Source organism: Trachypithecus francoisi, unplaced genomic scaffold (assembly GCF_009764315.1).
Source record: "Trachypithecus francoisi isolate TF-2019V2 unplaced genomic scaffold, Tfra_2.0 Lachesis_group5, whole genome shotgun sequence".
Lineage (NCBI taxonomy): Eukaryota > Metazoa > Chordata > Mammalia > Primates > Cercopithecidae > Trachypithecus > Trachypithecus francoisi.
Genome location: NW_022681470.1, coordinates 112,996,216 through 113,018,238, shown reverse-complemented (window position 1 = coordinate 113,018,238; position 22,023 = coordinate 112,996,216). Strand labels below are relative to the sequence as shown.

At 41.3% G+C, this 22,023-nt stretch overlaps 1 protein-coding gene and 1 pseudogene across 1 annotated transcript in view; both read right to left on the bottom strand.

Moving 5' to 3' along the window:
* Positions 1-22,023, bottom strand: part of WDR47 (WD repeat domain 47) — an 81,294-nt gene that overhangs the window by 23,392 nt on the left and 35,879 nt on the right. The window contains 5 exon segments of the mRNA XM_033196022.1: positions 4,857-4,932; positions 8,807-8,891; positions 8,894-9,063; positions 16,516-16,694; positions 18,574-18,700. Of these exon segments, the coding sequence (XP_033051913.1) occupies positions 4,857-4,932; positions 8,807-8,891; positions 8,894-9,063; positions 16,516-16,694; positions 18,574-18,700 (637 nt within the window).
* Positions 16-591, bottom strand: LOC117074509 (annotated as a pseudogene).

The window sequence follows — 22,023 nt, the reverse complement described above, 5'->3', positions numbered from 1 at the left end:
TGAATATTAAAGTCACCTATTAAAAACATGAATTTGAAAGAATTCATCTTTCTCCCATTTTAAATTCATTTGAACTGTATTATTCTTGTTGGATCATGTTAGGTTTACTACCAATAACCATATATTCTTTTCTCTATGTTTTTCTTACTTTATTAAATCTTAGTAATATCCTTTAAGAGGCAAACACACACAGGAGTAGGCTACAGTGAAGAAATCTTATTTTGGAGAGTTAAGAAGCCACTAAGGTACTTCCAGGTATTATCTTCAGTGATGCTTCTTATCTTTACTCTGGGACACCATGTAATATTAAGGACCTACAGCTACCACAAATGCAGCAAATCTTTGAATCCTTTTAATAATGCACCATCAGAGGAAACACTATTTGCAAAGTCACCCATATTTCTCCAAGCTTCATTACAGCCCCATAGATCCTTAGCCCTCCTGCAGCCAGCTTCTCCTGGATGGTTTCTAATGGTGTTTCTTCTATCTTCCATTGTTTATAATCTGGAAATTCCATTTTATTATGTTCATGTTCACGTCCATGTCTATGGGTCATGTCTGCATTCTTTAGCTGATCCTTTTAAAATGCAATATTACTGCTTTCCTTTTTTAAAAAGTTTTACTTTTTTTAATTAAAAAAAAAAAATACAGATGGAATTTCGCCATGTTGCCCAGGCTGGTCTTGAACTTCTGGGCTCAAGCAATTTGCCCACCATGGCCTCTCAAAGTGCTGGGATTACAGGTGTGAGCCACCGCACCCAGCCAATTGTTCGTTTTGTTTTGTTTCGGTTTTTTTGAGATAGAGTCTTACTCTGTTGCCCAGGCTGGAGTGCAGTGGCATGATCTTGGCTCACTGCAACCTCTGCCTCCCAGGTTCAAGTGATTCTCCTGCCTCAGCCTGCTGAGCAGCTGTGATTACAGGTGCCCACCACCATGCTAGACTAATTTTTGAATTTTTGTAGAGACAGGGTTTCACTGTGTTGGCCAGGCTGGTTTCGAACTCCTGAAGTGATCTGCTTGTCTCAGTCTCCCAAAGTGCTGGGATTACAGGCATGAGCCACTGCACCTGGTTCCAGCCAATTGTATTTAAATACATATGATTACACGAAGTTTTTCTGACAGCAGTCTCCATATATTAAGTAGCAAATTCAAATTTCCTAATTTTTCTATTTTTCATTACTCATGGCTAAACTAAGCTCAGGTCATAAACACTCAAGTTTTTCTTCAATTATTAAGACAAAATATAGTAATAAATATGGGCCAGGCACAGTGGCTTATGCCTGTAATCCCAGAATTTTGTGAGGTCGAGTTGGGCAGATCACTTGAGCCCAGGAGTTTGAAACCAGGCTGTGCAACATGGCGAAAGCCCATCTCTATAAAAATGAAAAAAAAAAAAAAATTAGCCAGGTGTGGTGGTGTGCATCTGTAGTCTCAGCTACTCGGGAGGTTGAGGTGGGAGAATCGATTGAGTCTGGGAGGTTGAGGCTATAGTTAGCCTGGGCAACACCTGTCAGTGAGGGGAGAGGGAAGTGGGGAGAGGGGAGGTAGAAGGTGGGGAGGGCTAGGGCACGAAGAAGGAAGGAAAGAATAAGTATGCATTCCTATATTAAGTTCTCTTTAACTATTAAGAGAAAAAAAGCCCACTAGAAGTTCTAACAAAAATAATAGAGTATCATTTGTGTTTCCAAATGAAGGAAGTACAAAGGATTATTAATCTGCTTAAGAAAAAATGTTTACCATTATCTCTAGCAATGAATATTTCAGTATTTCAAGCTGAAGTTATAAAATATCCCTTTAACAGCCTGGGCAACATGATGAAAACCCATCTCTACCAAGAAAAAAGAAAAAAAATACAAAAATTAGCTGGGTGTGGTGGCACATGCCTGTAGTCACAGCTACTTAGGGCGCTGAGGTGGGAGGATCACTTGAGGCTGGGAGGTCAAGGCTGCAGTGAGCTGAGATCGCACCACTGCACTCCAGCCTAGGCAACAGAGCAAGATTCTGTCTCAAATTAAATAAATAAACAAACAAACATCCCTTTAAAATAAATGGAAAAATAATGGAAACATTTGAATGTTTCATTTCTACTTTTTTTTTTTTTTTGAGATGGATTCTCACTCTATTGTTCAGGGTGGAGTGCGGTGGCACGATCTTGGTTCACCGCAACCTCCACCTCCCAAGTTCAAGTGATTCTCCTGCCTCAGCCTCCCAAGTAGCTGATGTTACAGACCTGTGCCACCACACTCGTCTAATTTTTGTATTCTTAGTAGTGATGGGGTTTCATCATGTTGGCCAGACTGGTCTCGAACCCCTGAACTCAAGTGATCTGCCCACCTCAGCCACCCAAAGTGCTGTGATGACAGGTGTGAGCCACCGTGCCTAGCCTCATTTTTACTTTAAACTGTCAACCTGTCCATCCAGATCTATCTTCTGAAGAGAGAAGCTGAAGCAGTTCTGTATAAAAGCTTTGGTGACTCCTACTACTGATGTCATTTGTAACCACCGTGTTACCCCGACCAGGACTGACTGGACATGGTGCAGGAACCTCTACACTAGGTATGGTCAATAGACTCAACCAAACTCTGTCTTTTGAGAAGTATGAATGTCAAGTACACAGACAAAGGAAAATCACTTCAGCTCTGCATGTATTCTGAGAGGTCTAGGACCCATAATGACTACAGCAATGAAAAGACTATGCCTCTCTCTACCTAAGCCTTTATTCATGCAATACATCCTCCTTGCAGGAGTAGGGGGCAAACCTAATGTGTTACACTATGTACGTTCTATGTAAGTGAATTGAATTCTGGTATTATTCATATGAATTTGGCTAGAAATGTTGCATTTTCCAATAATCCATACAAAGGGAATGTGACTGCAAAATTATATAATAGCATGGGGTAGATAAGAGAAAAAGGGAGGAAAAATGACTAATTAACTAAATGGCCTATAGCACATCAATAATTACTAAACATTGCTTTATAGCAGAAGCCACACACACTGATTTTATTTGCTGTCCTCCAGTGTTTTAAATTGACACAGAGTTTTGCTCTTGTTGCCTAGGAGGGAGTGAAATGGTGCAATCTCGGCTCATTGCAACCTCTGCCTTCCGGGTTCAAGTGATTCTCCTGCCTCAGCCCCCCAAATAGCTGGGATTACAGGCACCCCCCATTACGCTCAGCTAAGTTTTTGTATTTTTAGAAGAGATGAGGTTTGGCCATTTTGGCCAGGCTGGTCTCAAAATCCTGACCTCAGGTGATCCACCTGCCTTGACCTCCCAAAGTGTCGGGATTACAGGAGTGAGTCACTGCATCCAGCCTTAAAATTTTTTTAATTTGTTGTCATTTAAAAAACTAGGATATTTCGGCCGGGCGCGGTGGCTCAAGCCTGTAATCCCAGCACTTTGGGAGGCCGAGACGGGCGGATCACGAGGTCAGGAGATCGAGACCATCCTGGCTAAACACGGTGAAACCCCATCTCTACTAAAAATACAAAAACTAGCCGGGCGAGGTGGCGGGCGCCTGTAGTCCCAGCTACTCGGGAGGCTGAGGCAGGAGAATGGCGTAAACCCGGAAGGCGGAGCTTGCAGTGAGCTGAGATCCGGCCACTGCACTCCAGTCCGGGCGACAGAGTGAGACTCCACCTCAAAAAAAAAAAAAAAAAAAAAAAAACTAGGATATTTCACATAAAAATCTAGATTTCTAGCTTTTCTTGAAAATCAGGTCAGGTGCAGTGTCTCACACCTGTAATCCCAGCATTTTGGGAGGCTGAAGTGGGAGGATTGCTTGAGCCCAAGAATTCGAGACCAGCCTGGGCAATGTAGTCAGACCATGTCTCTATTAATAGATATACATACATATATTTTTTGGAGACAGAGTCTTGCTCTGTCCCCCAGGCTGGAGTGCAAAGGCACAATCTTGGCTCATTGCAACCTCTGCCTCCTGGGTTAAAGCAATTCTAGTGCCTCAGCCTTCCGAGTGGCTGGCATTACAGGTGTGAGCCACTATGCCCGGCTACTTTTTGTATTTTTAGTAGAGACGGGGTTTTGCCATGTTGGCCACATTGGTCTCAAGCTCCCAACCTCAGATGATCTGCCTGCCTCAGCCTCCCAAAGTGCTGGGATTACAGGTGTGAGCCACCATGCCTGGCCTAATATTCTTTTTAAAATCAAAGGAACTAGAAACACTGGACTTGCATATTTCTTTCACAAGGGACAAATGTTCCTTTATGCTTATCTGCTTCATCCCTAAAAGCATCTCAAATTAACACCTTTGTTTATGGGGTTAAAATCTGAACTAGGAAAAGTAAGATAGAGTGAAGCTATACACTAGTTAGGAAAGGATGCTTGGTTCCAAAGCAAAAAATAATAGGTGTTCTGATAAGAAGCCCAAAGACATACCAATAATGAAATTAACCATAGGGTTCAAAGAATAATACAGAGCCTCAATTCATGTCCCAAGGCCACTACTGGGCCATTAATATGAACACTCCCACATGTCCAACTGTGCTTTCTAAGGCTCCCTCTTCAGTTACACCACTGAGAGCTCAACTGCCCTGAGCCTTGAAATAAATACCAATATTAGCAGTAATAACTACTTTTTTAAAAGTTTTTTTTTTTTTTTTTAAAGACACAAGGTCTCACTCTGTTGCCCAGGTTGGAGTGGTACAGCGGCTATCCACAGGTGCGATCTAGTACTCTACAGTCTCAAACTTTCGGGCTGAAGACATTCTCCTGCCTCAGCCTCCTGGGTACTGTACAGCACGTCTGACTAAAACGGTTCTTTCTTTGAATTGAGAATTCCTTAGCAAAATTTATAAGTGCATATGAAAACAAAAAATTTCCTTCCCCAAAGTATTACCTCTTCCCCTTTTGACCTTGATAGACTCCCTGAAGAATCTCCAAGAGGTGGCTTAATGACCGAATGTTCTGATGAGCTGTGGGAGTTAAAATTCAAGTAAAGTTTACTCCATGTATCAAAATAGAAACTAAATTAATTTACCCTTTCAAACACTAATTTTTCTTTTTAGCAAACAATCCTAGCTGACTCCAAAGTTGCTCTCTGGAGACATTTATTAAAATAGCCTTTGGATTCAGTAGCACCAATGACAGTTGTAAGGAGGAGATGAAAAGCTATTCTGGAAAGAAAATTAAGTCAAAGTCCACGTATTTTATAGTGAGATGTCAAGTACCCTTCTCTTGCTTTGTTCCAGAATCCTGTTTGCTATGCTTAACCAGAATCCTGTTTGCTATCCTTAAATCTAACCCCAGACAGGATGCTGGAGAATGCTCCAGGAAAAGTATCTGGCCCAAGAGAAAAAATATCAGAAACTCACAGTTTAGGGTCCCTTAGTAAAACTATGTTTCCACTTAATCACTTTTTGTGAGGCCAACAGGCAGACAGATCCACCCACATATGTAGCCCTTCCTTCTAATCAGCTTTTTAATTTTTTATTTAATATTATAAAATATAATAGAGACGGGGTCTCGCTATGTTGCCCAGGCTGGTCTCGAACTCCTGGGCTCAAGCAATCTTCCCACCTCAACCTCCCAGATTGCTGGGATTACAGGTGTAAGCCACCACACCCGGCCAGTTTTTGTTTTAATGCCTCACTGTTTACAGCCAGCCAAAGTTTTCTAGATACCTGAAAAAAGCCTAGAAAAAAGGTATAGACTAAAATGAACAGAAAAATGAACTTGGGAGAAGAGAAGCAATTTAGGGAACAAAAGCTACAAAAATATAATTTAAACCCTTAGATATAAGAGGAAATAATGGATTAATAAGGAAACAAGAGCAAGATTTTTTAAAAAGGAAAAGAAATTAGATAATAAGAAAGACCTCTTAGAAAATTAAAATATGATGGTAGAAAAAAGTAAATCCATAGAAAACAGAGGTGAGGAAATTGCTAAATAATAATTTTTTAATTTCCTAGACCTTAAGTTTCCAACTTAAAAGGGCCCATAAAATACCCATGGAGAATGAAGAAAAGAATGAAGAAAATAGAATCACTCTAAGGTCTATTTTCTATATCATCATGAAGTTTCAGACTATCAGGGAAGTGAAGAACCTGAAAAATTCCAGAGTAGAAGGAGCAATAGGCCTCACCCAAAGAATGAGGAATCAACCAGCCTTGCCAACATGGTGAACATGGTGAAATCCCATCTCTACCAAAAATACAAAAATTAGTTGGGTGTGGTGGCGTGTACATGCAGTACCAGCTACTAGGGTAGCAGAGGCACAAGAATCACTTGAACCCAGGAGGTGGGGGTTGCAGTGAGCCAAGACTGCACCACTGCACTCCAGTCTGGGAGCCAGAGCGAGACCCCGTCTCAAAAAAAAAAAAGAAAAAAAGACAATGAGGAATCAAAATAGCATCAGACTTTTTACGAAGAACACTAAAATTGGAAGACCATGTAGCAATGCCATTGAAATACTAAGGAACGATTTTCATCCTAGAATTCTATACCCAGCTATACGAACAAAAAAGGTGAAAAAGCAAACACATTTTTAGACATGCAAGGTCTCAGAAACTTCACCTCTAATGTATCCCTTTTCAGGTAACTGTGAGATGTTAAAAACAGGGAACTTAATAAAGAGATGAGGTAAAGGAAACCCCAGGAGAATAGTAAGGAAAGTCCCAGGATTCTATCTAAGTGATCAAAAAGCAATAAATATAAAGTGAAGCAGGAGTGATCCTGGAGGGACATCTCCCAAGGAGAAAAAATGGAATAGAGAAATTTCTGATACGTTTTACAATTAATGAGAGAAGTTTTATGATTTTATAATTCTGTCAAAGCACTTACAGATAGTTTAGTGATAAATATTAAGAAAACTAATCATGTACAGACATATGTACAACAACTTGATATAATTATTGTCTCCAGGAAAAACAAGAAGCTATATGAAAAAGAAATATAATCATATGGCACTACATGACCCAGTTGTAAATAACATTTACAAGGTCACAGTAATGTTAACATTGATACTGGTTTAAACAAAAATTGATATATACTGAAGATAAGGGATAGACCAATTGAGGGTGCCATGCATGAAGAGTATGGTAGGGAATCAACACATAGCAAAAACAGTAATAGAGGCCGGGTGTGGCGGCTCATGCCTGTAATCCCAGCACTTTGGGAGGCTGAAGTGAGCGAATCATGAGGTCAGGAGTTCGAGACCAGCCTGGCCAACATGGTGAAACCCTGTCTCCACCAAAAATATAAAACATTAGCTGGGCATGGTGGCACATGCCTGTAATCCCAGCTCCTCAGGAGACTGAGGCCGGAGAATTGCCACTGCATTCCAGCCTGGGCAACAAGAGCAAAACTCCATCTCAAAAAAACAAAACAGTAATAGAAGTATATTATTGAGAAATGCGGAAATATATAGCAAAAGGCTGGGTGTGGTGGTTCACTCCTATAATCCCAGGATTTTGGTAGGCTGAGGTAGGAGGATCACTTAAGCCCAGGAGTTCGAGACCAGCCTAGGCAACATAGTGAGATCCCATCTTAAAAAAAAAAACAGGCCGGGCGCGGTGGCTCAAGCCTGTAATCCCAGCACTTTGGGAGGTCGAGACGGGCGGATCACGAGGTCAGGAGATCGAGACCATCTTGGCGAACATGGTGAAACCCCGTCTCTACTAAAAATACAAAAACTAGCCGGGCGACGTGGCGGGCGCCTGTAGTCCCAGCTACTCGGGAGGCTGAGGCAGGAGAATGGCGTGAACCCGGGAGGCGGAGCTTGCAGTGAGCTGAGATCCGGCCACTGCACTCCAGCCTGGGCGACAGAGCGAGACTCCGCCTCAAAAAAAAAAAAAAAAAAAAAACTGTATGTATATATATCAGAACAAATAGCCAAATGGGTTGAAAATGGCAGCCAATAAGAAATAAAACCATGGACAAAGATGGGTTCTATTTTAAGCCTTGAAGTACTAATTGTCTTTTGAAACCACGTATGTATATTACATGGACAAAAACAAAAATTAAATTTTAAAATTTGAGTTCTTAAGCACTCAAAACTATTATGAAAACTGTAATAAAAAGCAAATATTAAAAAAATAAAAATTCAGAAAAGAAGCAAAAATTGAATGTATGCTCTGAAATAAAACTAGGTTTTTAACACTAATTATTTATAAAGTGAATTCCTATAAGCATCCAAGTGCCAAAAGCAAGTTATGCATTTTTGTACTTAATCTCAGCCAAAAAGCTGGGAATCTCATCTTATACATTTTTTAATGAACCACCCTGAAAAGTGTTTTATACTAAGAATAAAGAGAACGCTCCTTAACTATTCCCATTGCATAAATTAACACTTGTATACTAATGATAGCAAGATAAAAATTTTCCCTGAATAGTGAAAATGTAAATATGCAGTCTTCCACTGCTGTAATTGCCAAAGCGGCCAACACTGCAGCTGCAATAATTCCACCAGATTGTAAAACATCTTTCTATGCCCTGAAAGTCTGAATTTTAACATTATTTGTTCCAAGATGCCAATTGAAGAAAAAAGAAAATCAAGGAGATTTAGAGATCCTAAAACTGTAGGTTCTTTGAGTAGGATGGCTTATAAAAAATATAATTGCCTTGGTGGTAGTGAGGAAGCAAAAAGAAAAACAGAAGGAAAATGAAAACTATAAAGAGACTAGACGTTGGTAGAACAGAATATAGATGAATGAAGGCAGATTAGGGAAAAAATATTGGTAGGCAGTAAGCTCTAAAAACTTTTATTTCTAAGGCTCCAAAGACAAGTTCAACCTTCTAGTCATTAGTAGTAAGCTAATATTTCCAAGTTTTACAAAGTCAAGCACTTACATTTGGCTTCCACAAGGTGATTCCTCCAGAAAAGGTATGTGATTTGTTGATCCAGGATTACGAGGAGTGCTTGTATGAATATTGAAGCATCATGTGTTAATCTCTGACTAGAGTCTTGGGGTGGCGTAGTAAAACTTGTCACAGAAGAACTATTAGATCCATTGCCTTTGCTCCCATTACATTGCTGGCTGAGTGTTGATACCTCATTACCAAGCCCATCCATTCCAATATTTAATTCACCAAGCTTTTGAATGGACCTATAAAATTAAACAATATAATCATTTTAAAATAAAAACTTAAATGCATTCCTAATATATACAAGATTAAAAGTGTGAAAAGGTAAATATATGCACATATATAATCTATGGCAAATTTAGTGTTAAAAATTACCACCATTAACTTAAGACATAACCAAGATACTGAAAGAAGATCCACATTTTCCCATAGTAAAACACTAAAGAAGATAGGCATAATGGGCATTATAGACTTTTCTTTTTTTTTTTTTTTGAGTCAGGGTCTTGTTCTGTTGCCCAGGCTGAAGTGCAGAGCGGCATGATCATGGCTCACCGCAGCCTTGACCTGCGGGACTCAAGCAATCCTTCCACCTCCCACACATACCTGGGACAACAGGTGCACACTATCATGACTAGTTAACTATTCAAATTTTTTGTGGAGACAGAGTCTCCCTATATGGCCTAGACTGGTCCTCAGCTCCGGGTTCAAGCTGTCCTCCCGCCTTGGCCTCCCAAAGTGCTGGAATTATAGGCATGAACCACTGTGCCCAGCCAGTATCACAGACTTTTTGAAAGCAGCTTTTATTAAAAAAAAAAAAAAACAAAAAAACAAAAAACTGCTTCTTCCCAATATAACTTTGGTTTAATTTTCCATTTAAAACTTAACTTTCAAAAAGAGTCAATAACAATATCATCACTACCAAAATTGCTCATCAACAAAACAAGACATTTTCATTCCATGTCTTGAGTAGTATCAAGTAGGAAATGGATGACTTGAGCAGGCCATGATGAGTAAAAAGTCAAATGGCATCCCTAATACTCTACATGTACTCATTCACTCATTAATTCATTCTACGAATACTGTTTGCCAGGCTCTGATCTAGACAACAGGGAGATAAAACAGGGAGCAAAACAAGTTAGCCTCAGGGCCTTCCCCTCAACAAATAGTCTTTCCATTACTGTAGCCTGACTCCTTACGTTGAGATCAGGGCTACAAAGGGCACAAACAGGACGCTACTTTACTCTTTTAAGATTTAGACTCGGCCGGGCACGGTGGCTCAAGCCTGTAATCCCAGCACTTTGGGAGGCCGAGACGGGCGGATCACGAGGTCAGGTGATCGAGACCATCCTGGCTAATACGGTGAAACCCTGTCTCTACTTAAAAAATACCAAAAACTAGCCGGGCGACGAGGCGGGCGCCTGTAGTCCCAGCTACTCGGGAGGCTGAGGCAGGAGAATGGCGTAAACCCGGGAGGCGGAGCTTGCAGTGAGCTGAGATCCGGCCACTGCACTCCAGCCTGGGTGGCAGAGCGAGACTCCGTCTCAAAAAAAAAAAAAAAAAAAAAAAAAAAAAAAAAAAAAAGATTTAGACTCATGGGCCAGGTGCAGTGACTCACAGTTGTAATCCCAGCGCTTTGGGAGGCTGAGGTGGGCGGATCACTTGAAGTCAGGGGTTCGAGACCAACCTGATCAACATGGTGAAACACCATCTCTACTAAAAATACAAGAATTAGGCTGGGCGCGGTGGCTCAAGCCTGTAATCCCAGCACTTTGGGAGGCCGAGACGGGCGGATCACGAGGTCAGGAGATCGAGACCATCCTGGCTAACACGGTGAAACCCCGTCTCTACTAAAAAACACAAAAAACTAGCCGGGCGAGGTGGTGGGCGCCTGTAGTCCCAGCTACTCGGGAGGCTGAGGCAGGAGAATGGCGTGAACCCAGGAGGCGGAGCTTGCAGTGAGCTGAGATCCGGCCACTGCACTCCAGCCTGGGCGACAGAGCCAGACTCTGTCTCAAAAAAAAAAAAGAATTAGCCAAGCATGGTGACAGACGCCTGTAATCCCAGCTGCTCAGGAGGCTGAAGCAGGAGAGTAACTTGAACCCAGGAAGCAAAGGTTGCAGTGAGCTGAGATCACACCATTGCACTCCAGCCTGGGCGACAAGAGCAAGACTCCATCTCCAAAAAAAAAAAAAAAGGATTTAGACCCATGGGCAGGAGCAGTGGCTCAAGCCTATAATCCCAGCACTTTGGGAGGCCACGGCAGAAGGATTGCTTGAGCCCAGGAATTTGAGACTAGCCTGGGCAACAGAGGGAGACCCTGTCTCTACCAAAAAAAAAAGAAAAAGAAAAAGAAAAACATAGCCAGACATGGTGGTACATGCCTATGGTCCTAGCTACTTGGAAAGCTGAGGTGGAAGGATTGCCTGGGCCCAGGAGGTCAAGGCTGCAAAGGGCCGTGATCCTGCCTGGGCAACAAAGTAAGATCCTGTCTCAGAAAAAAAAAAAGAAAGAAAGAAAGAAAAAGAAAAAAAAAAGGAAAGAAGGAAGGAAGGAAGGGAGGGAGGGAGGGGAAAAGAAAAGAAAAGAGAAAACAAAAAAAGGAAAGGAAAGGAATAAGGAAAGGAAAGGAAGAAGGAGAGGATAGGAGAGGGCGGAAGAGGGGAGAGGAGGGGAGGGGAGGGGAGAGGAGGGGAGGGGAGGGGAGAGGAGGGAGAGAGGAACGAAGATTTAGACCCAAAACTAGCCCAGCATCACTTTCTCCAGCTGAGATTCAATATAAGAAAGGACTAACACAGGGAGTACAATTATTGAGAGGTATTGTGCCTCATGGTATTTTTAAATTTTCCTACATTAAACATTGTGTATGTATATTTTTAAGGCTTAAAAAATACTTACAAAAAAGCAGCTCAATATTATTAGAGGAACTGTTAGCCTTTACTAAATATGTATCAGTTAAAAATTGTAATTAAGTAGCATTTCTCAAATTGTGTTCTGTGAAACACATTTCTCGTGAAATGTACATATACCTTTTTTATACTCCCCATAAAAAAGGATATGAGGTCAAATACACTTTGGAAAAATGCTAAGTATAAAAAGCATTTAAAATGCTAATACAGGCCGGGCACAGTGGCTCATGTCTGTAATCCCAGCACTTTGGGAGGCCGAGGCGGGCAGATCACCTGAGGTAGGGAGTTTGAGACCAGCCTGGCCAGCATGGTGAAACCTCATCTTTACTAAAAATACAAAAATTAGCCAGGCATGGTGGTGGACGCCTGTAGTCCCGGCTACCTGGGAGGCTGAGGTGGTGAATCGCCAGAACCTGAGAGGCAGAGTTTGCAGTGAGCCAAGGTCGCGCCACTGTCCTCTAGCCTAGGAAACGGCAAGACTCCACCTCAAAAACAAAAAAAAATGTTAATATAGCATTTGAACTCTCTTAAAATGGGGTGGGATGGGGAAGAGGCTGAATATGCCTATTAACTGTCAAATCAATGGTGCCAATTATTAGTATTAATAAAAACAAAAGATCAAGAGGTATAATGATATAGCACTATTAATAAATTCATATCATGCTATAATTTTTTCAGTAAGATCTAATTGTATAACACAACTTATTTCTCTTCTTTCTATGCCCCTCAGAAGGAAGAAGTAAAACTTAAATCTGGAAATAATGACCTGCAGCAAGAGTGATTTGGAAGAATAAAACATTAAGAGGAAAAAGCACATTTTAATTTACAGATCCTATCTCCATTCAATTTGTCCTTGATATTAGGTATCTTAAAGTCCTAGTACAGGCTCAAATATATAAAACTAAAGAGTCTAGAAAAAATAATTAAACAAAAATATCGGGCCAGGAATGAGCCTGTAATCTCAGCACTTTGGGAGGCCGAGGCGGGTGGATCACAAGGTCAGGAGATCGAGACCATCCTGGCTAACACAGTGAAACCCCGTCTCTACTAAAAATACAAAAAAAAGAAATTAGCCAGGCGTGGTGGCGGGCGCCTGTAGTCCCAGCTACTCCGGAGGCTGAGGCGGGAGAATGGCGTGAACCTGGGAAGCAGAGCTTGCAGTGAGCCGAGATCGCGCCACTGCACTCCAGTCTGGGCGACAGAGTGAGACTCCGTCTCAAGAAAAAGAGAACACAGAAAATTTATGGGAAACTAATATATAAAAATTTAGGATGGGCCGGGCGCGGTGGCTCAAGCCTGTAATCCCAGCACTTTGGGAGGCCGAGACAGGCGGATCACGAGGTCAGGAGATTGAGACCATCCTGGCTAACACGGTGAAACTCCGTCTCTACTAAAGATACAAAAACTAGCCGGGTGAGGTGGCGGGCGCCTGTAGTCCCAGCTACTCGGGAGGCTGAGGCAGGAGAATGGCGTAAACCCGGGAGGCGGAGCTTGCAGTGAGCTGAGATCCGGCCACTGCACTCCAGTCCGGGCGACAGAGCGAGACTCCGCCTCAAAAAAAAAAAAAAAAAATTTAGGATGGACCGGGCACAGTGGCTCCGTATCAAAAACAAAATCAAAACAATAAATATACTCTAAATAAACCTAAATTACAAGACAGAATTTAAATTATTTAAATTATAGGCCGGCCGGGCGCGGTGGCTCAAGCCTGTAATCCCAGCACTTTGGGAGGCCGAGACGGGCGGATCACGAGGTCAGGAGATCGAGACCATCCTGGCTAACACGGTGAAACCCCGTCTCTACTAAAAATACAAAAACTAGCCGGGCGAGGTGGCGGGCGCCTGTAGTCCCAGCTACTCGGGAGGCTGAGGCAGGAGAATGGCGTAAACCCAGGAGGCGGAGCTTGCAGTGAGCTGAGATCCGGCCACTGCACTCCAGTCCGGGCGACAGAGCGAGACTCCGCCTCAAAAAAAAAAAAAAAAAAAAATTATAGGCCAGACATGGTGGTTCTCGCCTGTAATCCCAGCACTTTAGGAGGCCGAGGCAGGAGGATTGCCTGAGCTCAGGAGTTCAAGATCAGTCTGGGCAACATGGTGAAGAAACTTTATCTCTACAAAAAATACAAAAATTAGCTGTTTGTGGTGACTGGAGGATCACTTTAGCCCTGGAGGTGGAAGGTCGAGGCTGCAGTGAGCCATGACCACACTGCTGCAACTCCAGACTGGGCAATAGAGCGAGACCCTGTCTCAAATTAAAAAAAAAAAAAAAGAATTTAAATTCTATTTATGATTGCCTTTAAAGGAAAGATGAACCTTCCTGAATAATTTCGCTTTTTTTCTGAGGACGTATATCACTAATCACTATTGGGGAGGAGGGTCACAGAACTTTGCCATTTCATCTTCTCACTGCTAGATTATCTGCTCTTACTGCAAAATAAGTTGGTCAGAAATTAAAATTACATCCATGACTTTTATGGCTATGAAGAAAACATCCAAAAATCAGAAATGGCAATTCATCAAATAAGAATAATTCTGACAAGCTACTGACTTCATCAGAGGTGATAAGAAAATGATACCCAAACTGGATGTTCAGAGGCCTATTTAGACTCTTGAGACCACCAGTTTAAACAATCCTTGTGTGAGCTGGCTACAATGACTCATGCCTGTAATCTCAGAGCTTTGGGAGGCCAAGGCAGGAGGAGCGCTTGAGCCCAGGAGTTCACGGTTATAGTGAGCTATGATCACACCACTGCACTCCAGCCTGGGATGACACAGCAAGACTCTACCTCTATTTAAAAATCAAAAAGGGCGGGCGCAGTGCCTTACACCTGTAATCCCAGCACTTTGGGAGGCTGAGGCAGGCAGATCACCAGGTCAGGAGATTGAGACCAGCCTGACCAACATGGTGAAATCATGCCTCTACTAAAAATACAAAAATTAGCCAGGTGTGGTGGTGCGTACCTGTAATCCCAGCTACTCAGGGGGCTGAGGCAGGAGAATCGCTTGAACCTGGGAGGCGGAGGTTGCAGTGAGCCCAGATTGCACCACCATCAGTCTGAGCAACAGAGCGAGACTCCGTCTCAAAAAAAAAAAGGCCAGGTGTGGTGGCTCACACCTGTAATCCCAGCACTTTGGGAGGCTGAGATGGGAGAATCCCTTCAACTAGGGTAGTAGAGGCTGCAGCAAGCCGTGATTAGATCGTGCTACTGCACTCCAGCCTGAGTGACAGAGTGAGACTCCATCTCAAAAAAGAACAAAAAAAACAAAAAAAAAACCCACTCCCTTTGTGAAGGTTTGAAGACAGGATCAATTTCAGGCTCACTGACTTACATAACACTCAGAGCTGTCAAGCAGACTACTTCCAATATTGTTGAATCAAGTGAAGAGCTAACAGTCACCATTACAGTTACCTAATTGTAACCATGATGATAGCCAACATTTATAGAACACTTCCTATGTGCCAGAACTGTTGTAAGCACATTTGTATATATTAATTCACTTAATCTTCCAACAATCATTGCTTATTTAAATATATATTATTTTATTGAATTCTAAACACACACACATAAGACCAGGTGTGCAGTGTCTCATGCCTGTAATCCCAGCACTTTGGGAATGGGCAGATCACTTGAGCCCAGGAGTTCAAGACCAGCCTGCCCAACACAATGAAACCCCATCTCTACTAAAAAAATACAAAATTAGTCAGGTGTGGTGGCATGTGCCTGTAATCCCAGCTACTCGGGAGGCTGAGGCAGGAGAATTGCTTGAACCCAGGAGGCGGAGGTTGCAGTGAGTCAAGATCGTGCCACTGCACTCCAGCCTGGGCAACAGAGTAAAACTCCATCTCAAGAATAAATAAATCAATAAATTAATTAAATAAAATAATAAAAAATAAAAACACACGTGTGTATATATTTCTCCTATAATTGAAAACAATAAACGTAGTTCATATTGTTTTGGCAGAAATTATAACAATCATTTTAATATATCAAATCAAAAAAATGTATAGGTTTAAGCACTTTAGTAACAATAAAAATAGCAGCTAAGAATACAGTGTTTACAGTGTGCCAGATACTGGTCTAAGCACTTCACACAGATTAACTCTATTTATCCTCATGGTAATCTTGTAAGAAGGTTAGAAGAAATAAGAAGTAGATAAGGGCCAGTACAGGGACTGTAATCCCCGCACTTTGGGAGGCCAAGGTGAACGGACTGCTTGAGGCCAGGAGCTTGAGACCAGCCTGGGAAACAGGGCAAAACCCCATCTCTACAAAAAATAAAAAAATTAGGTGGGTGTGGTGGTGTGTGCTGTAATGCCAGCTACTCAAGAGGCTGAAGCAGGAGGATCACTTGAGCCCAGGAAGTTGAGGCTGCAGTGAGCCAAGATCGCACCTCTGCACTCCAGTCTGGGCGACAGAGAGTCTTGTCTCAAAAAAAAAAAAAAAAAAAAAAAAAAGGCAACAGATAAAGAGATACAAAGAACTAGAGTAACTTCCCTTAGATTCTCAGTTACGCTGGGACAGCTGAATCCACCTGGCTGTTGGCTGTGCACAGGTTCAGCCTGTGCACTGAACCTCTGCACTCTTCTGCTCTAGTTGCTTAGGGAATAAGGACGAAACTAGATGAGCCCTCAGAATGCTGTGACTAGAAAGCAATATGTAACTCCACATTACTTGAAATGCTTAAAAAGCCTTAAAATGTCAAACTATACATAGAAAGTAGCAGTTATTGCATGTTTTAAATAGCTTTCAAATAACTCCATATTTTAAAAAGTGACTAGAAGACCAACCTATTAAGGAACTGTTCAGTAAGATTCTGCTGCTGATCAGGACCATCCTCCTGATTCACGCCTCCTTCAAGCAACATCTGTTGGTATATCTGCCGCTGTTGCTCCTTCTGTTCTAAATGCTGTTGATAGCGTAATCTTTGCCTATAATATTCTTGAAATTGTTCTGTTGAATCTCGAAGCTTAAAAACATTAGAAAAAAATATACATATTTGAGCAAATTATGACAGAACATGTCTTCACTCAACAGTACTTTTTATAAATGCTGAATAAAATATACAATTAGCTATATTTAACAATCACAAAATACTTAATCTATTGCTCTTTGAAAAACAGTATGAGTCTTAATACTCAAGTGGATCAGTTAATTTGCTTTATTCCACAGAAACAGACTGACCGAAATGAATGGTTGCCTTGGTTCCCTGACTAACCCAAAATAAAAATACAAATTATAATGCTTACAAGGGGGCCATGATCAGAGAATATGAATGTAGATAAAGACTAATACAAACCTGGCATTTCTTTAAAAATATCCATACTGCAGGATGGCATTAATATTTAATAAGCATAATGAGATACCAACTTACCACAGCCAGAATGGCCATCATTAAAAAACAATAGATGTTGGAATGGATAGGGTAAAAGGGAATGTTTACACATTGCTAGAGGGAATATAAATTAGTACAGTCTCTACGGAAAAAAACAGTATGGTGATTTCTTAAAGAGCTAGATCTACCATTCAATCCAGCAATCCCACTGAGTATCCACGCAAAGGAAAATAAGTCATGATATCAAACAGATACCTGCAAGTGTATGTTTATTGCAGCACAATTACCAATAGCCCTAAATTAGTACTAAAAAATGTTCCATGTACACTTGAGAAGGGTATGTATTCTGCTGTTATTGAGTGGACTGTTTTATATATGTCTGTCAGGTCTAGTTGGTTTACAGTCTTGTTCAAGTCCTCTATATCCTTATTGAACTTCTACTTAGATGTTTCATCCATCATTGTAAGTAGGGTATTGAAGTCTCCAGCTATTATTGCAAAACTATTTCTTCCTTCAGCTCTCTCAATATTTGCATCATATTTTAAAGCTCTGTTGTTTGGTGCATATCAATGTACTTTTAATAGTAATTTTTCTACTTCATTCTTTTTCTAATTTTAATTTTTTTCCTGCATTGCTATAAATACATTCTTAATACTTAGTTGAAAACAAAAAACATATTTAACTTATTAAAACCACTTAACCTCTTAGAAATGGCATGCTATATAAACCTGTTTGTTTGTTTGTTTGTTTGAGACAGAGTCTCACTCTGTTGCCCAGGATGGGGTGCAGTGGTGCAATGTTGGCTCACTGCAACTTCTGCCTCGCAGGTTCAAGCGATTCTCCTGCCTCAGCCTCCCGAGCAGCTGGGACTACAGGTAGCTGTGCCACCACGCCCTGCTAATTTTTTGTATTTCTAGTAGAGATGGGGTTTCACCATGTTGCTTAGGCCAGTCTTGAACTCCTGAGCTCAGATGATCCACCTGTCTCGGCCTCCCAAAGTGCTAGGACTACAGGCAGGAGCTGCCACACCCAGCCTATATAAAACTTATATCCTATTTCACAATAAAATTTCCTCACAAAAACATTAAAGAAAAATAATCTAGAACCCTGGACTTGGATAAAAGTTTTATTCTATATTTAAAATGTCTAATTTCTTATTATTAAATATAATTAGTAAAATACAGGCCATATATCTTAAAAATGTAAATTAGCCATGTTTAATGTAAGCTCAATTACTTGAGTCACAAAGCATGCAAACCATGCAATGTCACCTGTAATATTTTATATTGTTAATAAATTCACCTGTTAAAATTGCTCCAGAATACACAATGGCAACTAAAATACGTGACATATTCAGTGAAGAGAGGAGAGAAAGTAAGCTAATAATAAGAAAATCTATGTATATTCTTTCCTACTCCCAAATATCAGAAAATTCTTTTTATATTCTAAGTAAATTCTATTACTTCTTACAAAGAGAATAACTCTGAAAAACACTAGGTATAGTAAATATTACCTCATTTTTTTCTTGTTTAGCTGGTCCTGGATTCTGTGCTCCATTTGCAGGCTCTTTTTCTGAAACTGAACTCTGGCCCAAGATTTCACTGCCTATAGGCCTCTGTGCATCAACAGGTGTATCACTTCTTCCAGAAACGTGCAAAAAAAACAAAAAGGCAGAGGGGGGAGTAAAGGAAAATATATTTTAGTTAGAGAAATTTTATTTTATTATTATTATTTTTGAGACAGAGTCTCTCTCTGTAGCCCTGACTAGAGTGCAGTGATGTAATTTCCGCTCACTGTAACCTCCACCTCCCAGGTTCAAGCAATTCTCCTGCCTCAGCCTCCAGAGTAGTTGGGATCACAAGTGCCTGCCACCACACCTGCCTAATTTTTTGTATTTTTAGTAGAGACGGAGTTTCACCATGTTAGCCAGGCTGGTCTCAAACTCCTGACCTCAAGCGATTCACCCTCCCCAGCCTCCCAAAGTGCTGAGATTACAAGCATGAGTCACCAAGCCCAGCCAAGAAATTTTAATTTTAAAAAATGAATAGGCCAGGCACGGTGGCTCACGCCTGTAATCCCAGCACTTTGGGAGGCCAAGGCAGGCACCTCGCTTGAGCTCAGAAGTTTGAGACCAACCTAGGCAAGATGGCGAAGCCCAGTCTCTTTAAAAAAATAAAATAAAATTAGTTGGGTGTGGTGGGGCTCCTGTGGTCCCAGCTACTTGGGAGGCTGAAGTGGGAGGATCACCTGATCCCGGGAGGTAGAGGTTACAGTGAGTCAAGATCATCCCACTGCACTCCAGCCTGGGTGGAGAGTGAGACCTTGTCTCAAAAAATAAAAAAAGAAGGCCGGGCGCGGTGGCTCAAGCCTGTAATCCCAGCACTTTGGGAGGCCGAGACGGGCGGATCACGAGGTCAGAAGATCGAGACCATCCTGGCTAACATGGTGAAACCCCGTCTCTACTAAAAAATACAAAAAACTAGCCGGGCGAGGTGGCGGGCGCCTGTAGTCCCAGCTACTCGGGAGGCTGAGGCAGGAGAATGGCGTAAACCCAGGAGGGGGAGCTTGCAGTGAGCTGAGATCCGGCCACTGCGCTCCAGCCTGGGCGACAGAGCGAGACTCCATCTCAAAAATAAATAAATAAATAAATAAATAAATAAATAAAAAAAAAAAAGAATATTTAGCCTGTGTATAAACTATACACAAATAGATTTTTTATTTTCCTTTTTTCTCTTAAAAATACCACAAAAAGGGTTTTTAAAAATAGCAAGGTCTTAATGGAGGAGTACTGGGTTATTAGGCAGGGAGAGTGAGAGTAGGTCTCCAGTTTAAAATCAGTTGTGTGGGCCAGGCACAGCAGCTTACGCCTGTAATCCCAGCACTTTAGGAGGCTGAGGTGGGCAGATCACGAGGTCAGGAGATCGAGACCATCCTGGCCAACATGGTGAAACCCCATCTCTATTAAAAACACAAAAATTAGCTGGGCGTGGTATGCGCCTGTAGTCCCAGCTACTTGGGAGGCTGAGACAAGATAAATCGCTTGAACCAGGGAGACAGAGGTTGCAGTGAGCCAAGATCAGGCCACTGCACTCTAGCCTGGTTACAGAGTGAGACTCTACCTCAGAAAAAAAAAAAACTAAAAATAAAAAAATAATAAAATCAGTTGTGTGGCCTTGGGACAGTCACTTATATTCTCTGTGGCTCGGCTTAAAATAGGCTGATGAATACAAGTAATAAGTTGGATAACATAATGCCTAAATTATCTTTATAAAATATAAACTTACAGTTTTGTTATCTAAACATTTTTTCCTCTAATATGTTTCTGTACAATTTTAAGAATTTTTGAGATTTTATTAGAAGACTTTCTTTGGGCCAGGCACAGTGGCTCACGCCTATAATCCCAACACTTTGGGAGGCCGAGGGTGGCGGATCACCTGAGGTCGGGAGTACGAGACCAGCCTGACCAGCATGGAGAAACCGTGTCTCTACTAAAAATACAAAATTAGCTGGGCATGGTGGCGCATGCCTGTAATCCCAGCTACTTGGGAGGCTGAGGCAGAAGAATCACTTGAACCTGGGAGGCAGAGGTTGCGGTGAGCTGAGATCGCGTCACTGCAGTCCAGCCTGGGCAAGAAGAGCTAGATTCCATCTCAAAAAAAAAAAAAAAAAAAAAGACTGAGGAGGAGTTTTTGGCTACCAGGCTGTGCTGTAAATTACTAATGACCACAAGAAGTCCCCTTTTATGTCCACAAATAAAAATTTGTAAGAGCTATTAACTGTATAAAGAATAAAATAACCTTCAAAAAGTAACATTTCATTTAATTTTGCAACATATACAGAACTTCCATATGCATTATCTCATTTAACTTGCACAATAACCTGTGAAACAGGTTATAAGACCCATTTCACAGAGAGGCAACAGACTCAAAAAAACAAGTGATTTTCCTAAGATTGCACAGCTAGAAAATAGAGCTTGAACTTGAACTCAGGTCATCAGACTCCAATTCCAATGCTGGTCCATGCCTGAAATACATGCATTTCAAGCTTACATATTTCAAATGACTTTTCCTCCATTTTAAGTGTCTCTGTTCAAGTGGAAGGGTATCCTTATAAAATATTACACACTCCCTTTCTTTCATGTTTTATCTTCTTGTTCACCATAGTAGTTCAATCACATTGTAGCATGGTGTTAGCACATAGTAATCACCAAAAAAACAAAAATTTTTTTTTTGAGATAGGATATCTTGCTGTCACCCAAGCTGGAGTACAGTGGTGCAATCAAGGCTCACTGCAGCTTCAGCCTCTTGGGCTCAACTGATCCTCCCACCTCAGCCTCCCAAGTAGCTGTGACTATAGGCACACACCACCATGCTTGGCTAATATGTTTGTGTTTTTCTGTAGAGACAAATTTTCACCATGTTGTCCAGGATGGTCCTGAACTCCTGGGTTCCAGTGATCCACCGTGCCTAGCCTGAAATATATTTTAAATGCATACTCACTTAAAGAAAAAAAAAAAAGATACTGACTTCAAGTATTTCAAGTAGTACTCCTCATGTTGCATACTTAGCATAATTGGTCTAATTGAGCTTATATATATATTTAACAAAACAATAAATAGAGATAGGGTCTCGCTATATTGCCCAACCTGGTCTCAAACTCCTAGCCTCAGCAATCCTCCCACCTCAGCCTCCCAAAGTGCTGGGATTACAGGTGTGAGTCACCGTACCTGTCCCAATATTTTTTAAATTACATCTAAAGTATATTTAAAAATAAGTACATTTGTTCCAAAGTAAATTTTTATACTTTATCCATAGGACAGTAACTCTCTCATAGCATTTCATTAGTAGTCTTTTTTTACACACTATCCTTACCAAAGCTATGAGCTCTGAAGGGAAGAAATTTATATTCCCTAAGTACCAATCACATGCTTGCCACTCTACTAGAAGCTTTACCTCATTTTGCA